General features: G+C 58.7%; 4 protein-coding genes across 4 annotated transcripts; 2 read left to right on the top strand and 2 right to left on the bottom strand.

Annotated features, from left to right (window-relative positions):
- Window positions 1-293: 293 nt before the first annotated feature.
- GMORB2_0980 (GPI anchored protein) lies at window positions 294-1,722 on the bottom strand (the record flags this gene model as incomplete). The annotated part of the gene is made up of 3 exons (XM_035462964.1): window positions 294-626; window positions 855-983; window positions 1,150-1,722. The coding sequence occupies 3 exons, from the start codon at window positions 1,720-1,722 to the stop codon at window positions 294-296; spliced, it is 1,035 nt and encodes a 344-aa protein (XP_035324388.1).
- Window positions 1,723-2,613: 891 nt separating this feature from the next.
- Window positions 2,614-4,383, bottom strand: GMORB2_0981 (21S rRNA (GM2251-2'-O)-methyltransferase; the record flags this gene model as incomplete). Its single annotated transcript, XM_035462965.1, has 1 exon — window positions 2,614-4,383. One exon carries the CDS (start codon window positions 4,381-4,383, stop codon window positions 2,614-2,616), a length of 1,770 nt encoding a protein of 589 aa, XP_035324389.1.
- A 1,150-nt stretch (window positions 4,384-5,533) lies between these two features.
- GMORB2_0982 (Short-chain dehydrogenase) lies at window positions 5,534-6,466 on the top strand (the record flags this gene model as incomplete). Its single annotated transcript, XM_035462966.1, has 1 exon — window positions 5,534-6,466. One exon carries the CDS (start codon window positions 5,534-5,536, stop codon window positions 6,464-6,466), a length of 933 nt encoding a protein of 310 aa, XP_035324390.1.
- A 489-nt stretch (window positions 6,467-6,955) lies between these two features.
- Window positions 6,956-12,296, top strand: GMORB2_0983 (Superfamily II DNA or RNA helicase, SNF2 family; the record flags this gene model as incomplete). The annotated part of the gene is made up of 3 exons (XM_035462967.1): window positions 6,956-8,005; window positions 8,047-11,670; window positions 11,748-12,296. The coding sequence occupies 3 exons, from the start codon at window positions 6,956-6,958 to the stop codon at window positions 12,294-12,296; spliced, it is 5,223 nt and encodes a 1,740-aa protein (XP_035324391.1).
- Between the last annotated feature and the right edge of the window lie 1,077 nt (window positions 12,297-13,373).

The following is a 13,373-nucleotide window of genomic DNA, read 5'->3' on the forward strand; positions in this document are numbered from 1 at the left end:
AGACAGCGCCGGCGCATACTGGGTAATTTGGTGCAACTACAAGCTGGCCTTTTTTTTTTTTTTTTTTGGGAGGGGGGAGATGGGAGATAAAATCTAGAGAATATACCACACAAACGCACACGCGCACACATGTACATGGTGCGAATCGCATACAATTCATATATATACACTTCATTCTTCATCAATGCCGGGTCTAATATTCTAACGCTAGTAACAAAAACAGATGCAGGTATGAAGGGGGGGGGGGAAGAGAGTACAAGAATGAGAGCTGAGGAGAAAAAAAAAAGCCATCATCACAGAATATGAGAAGCGAGTGTCCCGACCACCACAAGAGCAGCGAGACATCTCTTCCCCACGCCCAGCGGTGCCACCCCCCCATCCTTGGGGAACTCCTTCTGCACCCTCTCCGTCTGGCTGGCCTGCGCGGAGAAGCAGCTCGCCGTCCCGCACTTGTACCCGCTCGGGCAGCAGCCGGCCGTGGGACCGGCCGACGCGCCGCACATGGTCCACCCGCCCGCGCACGTGCCCGTGGCCTCTGACGTGGGCAGCGTGTCCCCCTTGACCACGACGGTGACGCCCGCGCCCGTGATGGTCGTCGTGCTCGACGGGGCGGGGCACGAGAAGGTCTCGCAATCGCGGTTGGTGCGGCAGCACCCGCCGCCGTGCGTGGCTAGGCAGCCGTAGAAGCCGGTGGGACCTAATAGAGTCAGTCAGATCTCTCTCTCTCTCTCTCTGTGTGTGTGTGTGCGTGTGTGTTAGTTCCACAACTTACAGCCTGTCTGTGTGCTTTCAAACGTTGTGCCCGACGTATCGGTTGGCCGAAAGGGCATTCCACCTGTCTGTGTGGCCGTCACCTTGGCCGAGGTCTCTTTCGTCGTCTCGGTGCTGGATTCGGGCTCCGACCCGGTCTCCGACCCGGTCTCGGTGGTGATGGTCTCTGCTGTTGACGTCTTGCTGGTCGTCGCGGACGTTGCCGTCAATGTCTGTGTCACTGTCGCCCAGCCTTTCCCTCTCCCACCCCCTCAATTGTCAGCATTACGAATACACATTTTCAGCGAGAGGCGGAAAGTAAGAAAGCAAAAGAAGAAGAAGAGGAAGGAGGAAGGGAGAGAAGAAGGCAAGAGGGGGAAACTGACATCCAGCACCCACACACTCATACCCCTCGAGACAGCAGCCCCCTCCCAGACTAGCGGGACAGCTCACAGCCGAAGAGGGACACTGGCTCACGGCCCCTTCGCACGTCGATCCTTCCGGACAGCAGGCGACATGTCCCACCATGGTATCCGAAACGTCGGTGCAGTACGTGCCGTCCTGACAGCACTTGTTCGGCGAGCCCACGTCCGCGCAGCTGTTCATGTTGGCCGGGCAGGACGACCGCTTCTCCAGCAGTCTGAGCGCCTCGGCCGCGCGGCGGAGCACGCCCTCTTGCGTCTCGTCAAAGTGCGCGGCAAAGGCTCGTTCGTAGATTCTCGGTCCGGACATTAGAGCTAGGGACATGTTGCTGCCGCTGCTCATGGACTCTGCATCCACGTCCACGTCCACGGCCACGGCCATGAAGGCTAGGTGTTCGGGAAATAGCTTGGCATTCAGATCGGGCGGTAACTTTCGTAGGGCTGTCGGGCTCGCGTTTCCTGATTCTGCTGCCGCCGCCGCTGCTGCTGCTAGGGGTATGAGAGCGAGAATCTTGGTCAGGACAAGCTCTAGAGACCGCGGGTAGACCATTGTGCTTTTGCTGTTTGCTGTGCTGATCGTCGGCCGAGGTGGGGTGGTGGTGACGGTGGTGGGATGTTCTTTCGCTGGGAGTTGCTCGGGCTTCTGTGCTTATAAAGAGCCTGCGTTTAGAGGAACGGAATGCCTTTGGAGAGAATTGACGGTGTGTGAAGTATCCCCTGTCAGAGCACAAACTGACTACACGTGGCGATTGGTCCCTTGAAATGTCGGTGGTTACTTGCGATATGTGCGTCACAGCGTACTTGCTAATACTGAGTGGGCAATATTTTTTTTTCTTTCTTTTTTGTTTTGTTTATGTGTAGGACCCCAAAAGTACGGGCGGGTGGCTGGGCAACGCATCGTCGACGACCTTGCGGGGGGGGGGGGGGGGGGGGGGGGGGGGGGGGGGGGGGGGGGGGGGGGGGGGGGGGGGGGGGGGGGGGGGGTCATTGGACTGATGACGGACACGAGTATTATTACTTGTACCACAACTACCGATCAGACAGATTCAGATTCGAGAAAAGGAGAAGAGATGAAATCGTCACCTCTCCGTCCAATATGAAGAACTGCATCAAATATACTCAAAAGGAGACACGCCGTTTGAGAGTCACCCCTCTTGGATATGATGTCTCGTCCCGAATAGGCAACACGTACACTCCGGACAGTCTACACGTCCAAACGGCCACATCGTTCAGACGCTAAAGTCTCCAAAATCATGGACGGGGCAGAACAATCATCGAAAGGGTGCTTGGCCAAAAAAAAAGGATTTCTGTATGCATTTTATTGGTAAAATTACAAGTCTATGTTACACTCGTATGCAAGTCATGTCCCCCCTCTGCTCTACAAGGATGCAGCCGCCCTATCGTACACTGCAAGCACTCGCCAAGTTGGCCATCTTGATCATCAAAACATGGCGTCCTGCCCCTTCTCCTCAGTCTCCTCAGCCTTCTCCTGGCGTCTAGCCAGCTGAGGCCCCCGAATGGCAGGGGGTTCCTTGACGAAAGCGTTGCAGAGCAAGCCGGCGGCGACGCTGACATTCAGGCTGTCGACGCAGCTGTCGTGGACGAACCGCGGCACTGACAGCTCGTGGTCGGCTGCCATCTTGACCTGCTTGGGCAGGCCGAAGCCTTCGTTGCCGAGGACGAGGATGCAGGGGCTCTCAGCGAGGGGGTTCTCCTTCTCGATGTCGCCGGTGGAGACAAACTTGCCCGCATGCATGGACGTGAGCTTCCTGCTCGGCGGCGCCACGGCGGCGAACGACCTCCACCCGGCCCGGCGCGACTCCTCGAGGAACCTGACGGCCGAGTCGACGGTGAAGATGGAGACCTCCTCGACGGCACCGGCCGCCGACTTCAGCACGACGGGCGTGAGGGTCGACGAGTTGCGGTCCGTCACGCCCACGGCGTCCACGCCAAAGTAGCTCGCCGTGCGGAGCATGGCACCCAGGTTGCCCGGGTCGACGATCTCGTTAAGCAGGAGCACCAGCGGGCGGCCTGACCGGCTGGTGGACGGGCGGCGGGGGATGAAGGCCTCCGTGCCGTTGACGTCGGCCTCCTCGCGCGACTGGTGGCCCAGCTCGACGTGAAAGCCAAGCGGCCTGCCCGGCGCCTCCTCCACCGCTCCCAGCGACGTGACGGGCAGCTGGGGCAGCGGCGAGGCCTCGAGCACGAAGCCGTTGTGCGGCCGCCCCGTGCTCATCTTGTCCATCAGCCGCTGGTCCTCGTTGGGGACCATGGTCACGGGCACGCCGTGCTTGCGTGCCAGCGTCGTCAGCGACGCAATGTCCCGCGTCTCGATGCGCGACTCCCCCGCGTATATGTACAGCCGGTACAGCTTGCGGCGAGCCTGCTCCAGCGCCGCCTTCACCACCGATCGGCCGTACAGGAACTGCGACGCTGCCGTCGTGTACTTGATGGTGAGGGGCATCATGCCGCCGTTTCGCGGGCGCGGGGCCGGTCTCGAGACGTTGTCGTCGTCGTCGTCGGCGGCGGAGGCGCGCGCTGGTCTCGTAGCCTTCCCGTCGTCTCGTCTGGAGAAGGTGGCCCTATCACGGGGTGCAGCCGTGCCGCTGTCGTCTCGGCGGCCACCGGCGCGGCGGCGCTGCTGCTGCTCCTTGGTCGGAAGCGGCGTGCGGCCGGCGATGGCATCGCGGATCGCCCAGTCCTTGCGCCTGTTGTCCAGGGGCGATCTGGGACTCACGGGGTCGTCAATCTTTCCCGCCAGATCCTTCAGGTCACCGTGCTTGAGGTGGTATACGAGGCTCCTCTTGCCAAAGTCCGTCGTCGGATCCGCGAAGCGTTTCCGCCTCGTCATCTTGCCTGTGCCCTCCTCGTCCTCCTCTTGCTTGCGGCGGAGCTTGCGCAGCAGCCTGTCCTGCTGCCGCTTGGACCCAGCGCCCTCCAGGGCCCTCTCGGTGCGGTGCCTGCCATCTCTGCTACCGGTACGTCCCCGCGACGGCGGCGGCGGCGACGCACCACCACCATCTCCTCCTCCTCTCGAGCCACTCCCGTGCTGGGCTCGGTCGGATCGGCGAAGACCACGATGGATGGCTGACAGGCTCGAGGATCGGGTCAGGCCGGGCGCGGCGATGCTGTCCAGGAGGCGCGGGGCGATGACACGCCCCGGTGCATTCCGGCTCAGACCGACTGTCCGAAAAGGTAACGAGCGGATCATGGTGTAGATGGATGAGGACCTCCTTCAGATGTTCTCTCCCGCCTCTGGTTGATTTCTATTATTATTATTTTTTTTCCGCAGCTGTCTCCGTTACCATTGACCCTGCAGTAAATTAAGTGGGGAGCCCCCCTGGCTGGTGACCGACCTGATGGCCTGCTGCCCCTACATATTACGTACGTGTACGGGTACGGATATATGCACGAGTGTTACAATACAGGTATCAATGGCTTAGGCCGATCATCCCAGCCAGCGGGCTCCGGGCTGGGTTAATAGGCCTACAGCGCTGCAGGCACCGATAGACTGTCAGTGGTGTTCCAGCTCGTACGCGCCCGGGAACCTGCACTTGTAATACGTATTACATACGAGCATAGGGTCTCCGTTCTTCCACCTCTGCCTCTGTGGATACGCTGACGCATTGACATAGCATCCCATCATGGTGTAGGTACCGATTGCATACGAGTACATGTACGAGTAGTTATCAGCGATATGATGTGTGCTCCTTCCAAGGGCGAGCAATGATCCTCGTGTTCGAAAACAGCGTTGCGATCGGAGCGAATACGTGAGTATTTGTAATCTGTACATACCGAGAATACATCCTCAGACTCGATCCGTGGCGCCGATATCAGTCCGGGTAGCTACTGCACCGGGAGATCCAGCTCCGCTGCCAAGACCATACAGATTGCCAGTTTGGGAATGGTGATGCTCCTAACGTCGTGTCTCCAGACTCGGGGTTCGACCCCTCTCTATGGCAGCACGGAGTAAAAGGTGCACGTACTAGGAGCTGAGGTCTCGGAAGCCTGTCGGAAGTCGGGACAGACCGCATGATACGCATCATCGGCACGGTCCATGGAAGGCTTCGAGACTGTTACCAGCCTTCAGCTTAGAGATGGATACGTGGCAGCCGCCGTCTACACCTCGGCTTGTATAAAAAGGGTCCCTACCCCCACATCCCCAGAAAGTATAGACCAGGCGACAACCCTTTGAGCACAACACCTTGGACGCTGATCACTGTACGGCCTCTTCCTGCTACTCTGTATATTCCTCCGGACTTGCCATCATCTTACTTCATACCCGCCACCCACTCTACCTGGGAAGAACCAGCCGCGGGACATCTTCCTTACTGCCCGCCACAGCATCCCAGCCCTCCGCCATGTTCTTCGGCGACTCTTCAACATTCAACCCGACCACCGACATCCCTCCCCTCACAGGCAAAGTCATCATAGTGACGGGAGGCAATGCCGGGCTGGGCAAGGAAGCTGCTCTCGAGTTTGCGCGGCACCGACCCCGCGAGATATGGCTTGCATGCCGCAGCGCCACCAAGGGCGAGGAGGTAGCATCTGAGGTCGAGCAGCAGATTGACGACGCACCGCCGATCAAGGTCCTGGAGCTCGACCTGTCAAGATTCGCCTCGGTCAAGAAGGCGGCAAGCCGGGTCCTCGCCGAAACCGACCGGCTGGATATCCTCATGCTCAACGCCGGTGCCATGGCGCTGCCACCGGGACTCACCGAGGACGGGTACGAGATGCAGTTCGGCACCAACCACATGGGCCATGCCCTGCTGTGCAAGCTCCTGATGCCGCTGCTACGGCGGACAGCCGAGGAACCGGGGGCCGACGTGCGGGTGGTGTCGCTATCGTCCAGGGGCCACGCGCATCTGTTCAGGGGCGTGCCGCACTGGCATCTGATGAAGACGACGGCCGACGAGCTCGGCTGCTTTGGGCGGTACGGCGAGAGCAAGCTGGCCAATGCGCTCTGGGCCCGGCAGCTGGCCAAGCAGTACCCGCAGCTCACCGTCTCCGCCGTCCACCCGGGCCTGGTGCAGACACAGCTCATGACCAAGGCGGACGGTACGTCGGCGCTCGTCCGGACCTTGGTCAACGTCATCGGCCCCTGGATCGTCTCGTCAGCCACACACGGCGCCAGGAATCAATTGTGGGCATCGGTATCGAAGGATGTCCAGAGCGGAGAGTACTACGAGCCCGTCGGCCGTGCCGGGCTGGGCAGCGCATGCGCCAGGGACGACGACCTAGCAAGGAAACTATGGGACTGGACGGAAAAGGAGCTCCAGGGAATACAGCTGTAGTTGCGGATACGTCGAGGAGAGACAGGAGGAGGAGAGTCGCGACGGTTGGCAGGTGGGGGACGGCCGTGACTAGACACGACGACGAGGAGGACGTTTACCCTTGATGAGACGACGTATCGCTACTGCGACGAGGGCTGTTGCATAATATGAGGGTGGCCCGTGTGAATTGCAAACATGTCGTGTCTGAAGTATCATTACGCCGTAATGACTACGTCGTAGTCGTCCGAGCACATACATTATATGCTGATACGGGTAGCTTACTAATATGACAATCTTTATCACATCGAAGTATTATAACCAGAGTTATCCTCGCATCTGCAGCATGAACATTCGATAGTATCATATATGTTGGTGGTGTACGGATACATACAATGCTACGATAGTCAATAAATAGTGAGAGGCCAGAGAGGAACACAGGACCGACCGTTGAATTCTTGATGAAAATGTCGACCCACTTTTCTCGGCCATCTCTCAGAATCAGTGAAATGAATGGGTTCAACCGCAAACCGACGACGCGCTACTGTATCGGAGGGACGTCGGCTTCAAGCCTCACGACAAGCCTCACGCGACGGACCTTTGGGGAGCTCGACCTCTCCCAGAAGCTCGGATCTCCGTCAAGCCACACTTGCCCTCTCGACGCAGGGCACTCACCGTAGCTCTCCAGCTATTGGATACGTCCTCAATCCCGCGCGCGCCGTCCCGGGGCATGATCCCCCTCCGCACACCCCAACCTCGTCGTGTGGCTTCTGCGCCCCAAGCATCGGCTTCGACTTTGCGGCACTGCCCGACAAGCCCCCAGACTCCGACATGCCCCCAGGCCCGGACATGGTATACCAAGGTATGCGCAACGGCGACGGCTCGGACGTATTACATGGCAGTCAATCTCGTGCTCTCGACGCTGCGCCGGAGGAGAAGGAGCGAGAGGAGGGATGGCGCACGGCAACCCCCGCAGACGACGCTCTCGTGGACGCTGGCCCGAGAATCCCCACAAACCTCGAAGTCAGGATACCGGCCATCTCAGAGGCAAGGCGGTCAGAGTACGAAGAGGCGCGGGATGAAACCATCGGCTCCGTCCTGCGACGATACACGGCGGACCGAGATCAGGAGGAGCGCTACCACGTCGAGTTCGCCGACGGCAGAGAGGCCCAGGTAGGCTACTCCCCTCCTTCTCGACATAAATCTGCCCCTTCTCCTCTGTCTATATTCACGGTGGCTCTCTGGACTGCTGTTCGCTTCCATCGGGTTCCAGCCCAGAGGCTCGGATCTCAGCCACCCGTTGCCTTTGTTCACTCTCCTTCGCCTTGCCACGTTGAATCTCTCACCATCTCCGTCTTCTCACCTCACACTCACTCTCTTCCTTTCTTTCCTGTTTTCTTTTTCTTTTTGCTGCCGAGTGAACTCGCCGCCCTCGTGCAGCCACGAGACCAAGTTCTTGCCAGGTTGACTATAGTGCTCTTGTCACCCTTTCTTCCTCGCATATTCCACCACCCCATCGTTCATTTCCCATCTCTCCTCCCCGCCAGAGCACCCACCACCCCAGTGCGAGCCCTACCGTGATGCGGCCGCTAATCCGCCTGAAGCTCACGCACGCCGAATTATGGAACCATCGCAACGCCAAGAACGCTCTGGAGGACTATCATCACCCGGGCAAGCGGAAACGCAAATCTGATGATACCGATGACTTCTCGACCGGCCAAGAAGAGTCCTCGTCAGATAGCCTCGATGACGATGATGGGGATGGTGAGGATGATGTAGCCCCACGCCGGCCAACCCGCCCCGCAGCCAAGAGACAGCTACGCCCAAGGGCTGCTGCCACGCAGCAGACCTCGCGTAGCCAGTCCGTTGCCTCGAACCATGCTGCTGAGACCGATCATGCCCGCCGCCGGAGCACCCGTGTTCGTAACCCGGCTCCTGCTGTGGAGGCGGACAACCGGGACTCGGGAGACGATGACAACTTCGTCGCCTTCGTCACCTCGGACATTTCTGGTCCCAGGAAACCACGGATCAAGGCTCGGCGGTCGGCCACACACCTACCAGCACCTGGTTCCAAGCTACGGCGGAAATCATCAGATTCGGACATCGAGTTTGAGGCACCCCGTCGTTCCGTCAGGTCTACCAGAAACCAGCTCGACATGGGAGATGATGACGGCCTGGGCGAGGAGCTGCTCTACGCAGCCGAAGATAGATCGCCCGCCGTGCCCAAGGTCATATCTATCAAGGAGGTGTTCCAGCCCGTCGACCCTCAGTCGCCATTCGGTGCCGCCCACACAGATACCTGCCACGCGTGTGACGGCTCGGCCAGGCGGGGCCAACTCGTCTACTGCCAGGGATGCAGCCTCACATTCCACAAGAATTGCCTCGGATATCGGAGCGGGCGAGAGCACATGGTGACCAAGGTCGGGGAGCAGTCCTTCGTCCTGCAGTGCAGGTACTGCATAGGGACGTACGCGAAGAGGCAGGCGACTGCCCCGAGGTACGACATGTGTCAGAGCTGTCGCGGTCCAGGTAAGGCCTGTGCAGCCTTCTCTCAAAAGAAGTCATCCAGACAGGAGGAGAAGCTCCGTGAGCAGAATGACGGCGTCGACCCCATCACGCCAGTGCCCAAGGAACTCGTCGGCAACGCTGACCTGGTGCTGTTTCGGTGCACCAACTGCCATCGAGCATGGCACGTTGAACACTTGCCTCCCATCGGCGGAAAGCCCACCGACCCCTCCTCCTCTGCCGATACTAGGTCCGGGCGTCTCGAGGACTATTCCATCGATTGGAGGTGCAATGACTGCGCGTCAGCGAAGCAAAAGGTCCACAAGCTGATTGCGTGGAGGCCAGTCGGGAAAAGGGGTGAGCCCAGAGCGGTTGCATCCTCCCAGTCAGCGATGCGATACGCCGCCGACGTCGACGAAGACGAGAAGGAGTATCTGGTCAAGTGGGAGAATCGGTCCTATCTCCACTGCGCTTGGAAGCCGGGTGCCTGGATATTCGGCACCACGGCCGCCACGATGCGCAATGCGTTTGCGAAGCGGGATATCGAAATGGGTCTGCTGAGGTACTCGGAAAAGGACGCCATCCCCGACGAGTACCTCATGCCGGACGTCATCCTCAGTGTCAAATTAGACTCGTCCGCGCCCAAGCCCAAGACCAAGGCGGACGAGCTGGCCGACATGTCCCGCATCCAGAGCGTCCTTGTCAAGTATCAAGGTCTCGGCTACGATGACGTCGTCTGGGACTCGCCCCCCACCGAGGCTCTGGGCAAGGACATCTACGGTGCGTTCCTCGAGGCTTTCTACGACTACCTGGAGGGCAAGTACTTCAACGTTGAGTCGAAGGCCAAGATTCGTGATCGCATCGAGGGTTACAAGAACTCTGAGTTCCGGGGAGTCGAGGGCCAGCCTGCTGGCCTCTCGCGCGGCAAGCTCATGGGATACCAGGTCGAAGGCCTCAACTGGCTCCTGGAAAATTACCACCACGGCAGAAGCGTCGTCCTGGCTGACGAGATGGGTCTCGGCAAGACCGTGCAGGTCATCGGTCTGGTTGCTTCGCTGGTGCAGGACTCGCCGAGATGCTGGCCTTTTCTCATCGTCGTGCCCAACGCGACCTGCCCCAATTGGCGCCGAGAGTTCAAGCAGTGGGTTCCCGGCCTGCGTGTCGTCACGTACCACGGTGGAAGGGTCTCGCAGGAGCTGGCATACAAGTACGAGCTGTTCCCTCACGGATCGACCGAGATGAGGGCCCACGTCGTCATCATGTCGTACGACTCGGCCGCCGATCCGCAGACCAAGACACTGTTCAAGAATGTCCACTGGGTGGGTCTGGTCGTCGACGAGGGCCAGCGCCTCAAGAACGACCAGAACATCCTCTACGGCGCTCTTCGGTCGATGAAGGTGCCCTTTCGGCTCCTGTTGACGGGTACGCCGCTTCAGAACAATAAGCGTGAACTGTTCAACCTGCTCCAGTTCATCGACGACACGCAAGTCGCATCCAGGCTCGACCTCGAGTACGGGGTTCTGGACAGGGAGACACTGCCGAAGCTCCACGACAAGATTCGCCCCTACTTTCTCCGCCGCACAAAGGCGGGCGTGCTCAAGTTCCTGCCACCGATGGCGCAGATTATCCTGCCAGTCACCATGACGGTGCTCCAGGAGAAGCTGTCCAAGAGCATCATGGCCAAGAACCCGCAGCTGATCAAGTCCATGTTCGCCCACGGCAAGATGAAGAAGACGGACCGCGGCAGCCTCAACAACATCCTCATGCAGCTGCGCAAGTGCCTCTGCCACCCATTTGTCTACTCGGACGCCATCGAGGAGCGCCACCATGACCAGTCGGCTCTCTTCCGCAACCTGGTCGAGGCGTCGTCCAAGCTCATCCTCATGGAGCTTATGCTTCCCAAGCTCAAGGAGCGCGGCCACCGCGTCCTCATCTTCAGCCAGTTCCTAAAGCAGCTCGACATCGTCGAGGATTTCCTCACCGGCTTGGGTTACGAATTCCGCCGGCTGGACGGTCAAATCTCCAGCCTGGAGAAGCAGAGACGCATCGACGCCTTCAACGCCCCCGACTCCGACATCTTCGCCTTCCTCCTGTCCACCCGGTCCGGCGGTGTGGGAATCAACCTCGCCACGGCCGACACCGTCATCATCATGGACCCGGACCACAACCCGCATCAGGACATGCAAGCCCTGTCGCGCGCCCACCGCATCGGCCAGAAGCACACGGTACTCTGCTTCCAGCTCGTGACCAAGGATTCGGTCGAGGAGCGTATCATGCAACTCGGCCGCAAGAAGATGGCCCTCGACCATGCCCTCATCGAGAGCATGGACGACGAGGACATCGCCGGAGACGACCTGGAGTCCATCCTCAGGCACGGAGCCCAGGCCCTCTTTGACGACGGCTACGAGAAGAAGGAGATCAAGTACGACTCCGCCTCCGTCGACAGGCTCCTCGACCGCTCCCAGGTGGAGCAGGAGAAGACGGACGGAGAAGCTGCCTCTGGCGATGCCGCCGCGCATTTCTCCTACGCCAAAGTCTGGTCCAACGACAAGGCCGGACTCGAAGACAGCCTCGGCGGCGGCGCTGGCGAGGAAGAAGAGGCCCCCGCACCCGTGATCAGCACCAGCGTGTGGGACCGTATCCTAGCTCAGCGAGAGGAAGAAGCACGCAAGGAGGCGGAAGCTCACAGGGAGATTCTGGGACGTGGAGGTCGCCGGCGACTGGTCAGTTCCACCTCATCCTCTCTCCCCTGGTCTTCTTCCCTGAAAGCCCGGATACTGACGCGACACCGCACCATCAGGCCACCGGTAGCTACAAGTCCACGGCAGCACGAGCCGCAGCACAGGCAGAAAATATCGACCCCGACGACGACTCAACCGATTCCGACGAGTACTCGGGAAACAACAGCGACGACTATGGACAAGGATCAGCAGTTGCAGTGTCCGGAGCCGGTTACAAAGGTAAAGGCCGCAAGGCTGTCACCACAACCACCACCAAACCCTTCAAGTCCCGTGCTGGTGCTGCGTCTACCCATGCTGGCAATGTTACAACTGCTGCAGCAGAGGCAATCAAGAAGACTCGGCCAGCCAAGACTCAGCCAGCCAAGGCCATGACCCCCAAGAGAAAGAAGACAGTTAACAGCCATACAACACAGATGCCGGACTCGAAGAGCTCACCGGCCTTGCCGGTCAAGAGCCTCGCAACTCCCACCCCCACCCCCAAGAAGACACGGGCTATTACCCCAACGCCAGCTTCAACTCCGCCGCCGCCGCCGCCGCCGCCACCGGAGAACAGACATATGCTGTCCACGCCCACATCCCCCCCAACTACCCCCACGGCGACGTGGTGATTAGATCCGGCGGCCCTGCGCCTGCGTCCGCGCCCAACCATCCTCCTTCGTCGTTCTCGCCCCCCATTGACATGACATCCATCATGGAGAATTACACGGAAGCTCAGATACGACTTGCTATCGACCACATTCGTCGCTCGGGGCAGACTGCAGCGAATATGCAGGTTCAAATATCCATACTGCTGCATACACTACATGCCACCAAATTCTCTTCACGACCGCGAGGGTTATAGCCTGGGCCCTCTTTTTTTTTCTTCTTTTTTTTTCTTTTTTTCTTCTTTTTTTTTTCTTCCCTTGGTCTCCTTCATATTTTTCCTTTTTCTTTTTATCGTCACCCTCTGTCATCTAGAATTGGTCAGAGGATAACCGAAAATTACTTATCAGGAGTTTGGAGGTTGTTGGAGTAGCAAGGAACACATTCACACATCACAAATTGGGAGGGGGGGGGGGGGGGGGGGGAGGTTTCATTTTTCTTCCGCGGCAGCTAGAAACTCATCATTCCCTTCTTCATGTTTACATACCATCTTGCTCATCATGCTCGTGTTGAACACACGCACATAAAAGAAGAAGAAGAAAAACCACCGATACCGATACAATCTTTTTTGTCATGACGACCACCGCAGTGAATTAATTGCACCTTTTCCAGCTTCTGCAGCTTGCCGCCTCGTCCAACATGATGGATATTTACGCCTCTTTCAGGGGAAGGACAAACGGTAAGGACAGGGACTAGGACGGTCAGGTGTGGAATGATGGCGAATCCATATAATGGTCGTGTTGGGTGTGGCAATCTTCTGTTGTGCTTGTTGGCCGGTTCCATGCTGGGAACCGGAGATGATGACGGCAACAGGTATCTGTTTGCTTTGACAGAAAATGGGAGTGACCTTTTCATTTAGTTTTATAATTTTCTCTTCCCTCTTACCCCCGACCCCTTCTTTTACCTTCTTCATCAACTTGATAACATATTCTTTGCCGTCTCTGCTCAGATCGAAAAGAGAAATGCACTGTCATATCTCTTCTCGTTCCTTTTCGTTCCCCTTCTCATCGTCATCGACCAACTACTCCTGATCAACTTCTATC

Source organism: Geosmithia morbida (genome assembly GCF_012550715.1).
Source record: "Geosmithia morbida isolate 1262 chromosome Unknown scaffold_1, whole genome shotgun sequence".
Taxonomy (NCBI): Eukaryota; Fungi; Ascomycota; class Sordariomycetes; order Hypocreales; family Bionectriaceae; genus Geosmithia; species Geosmithia morbida.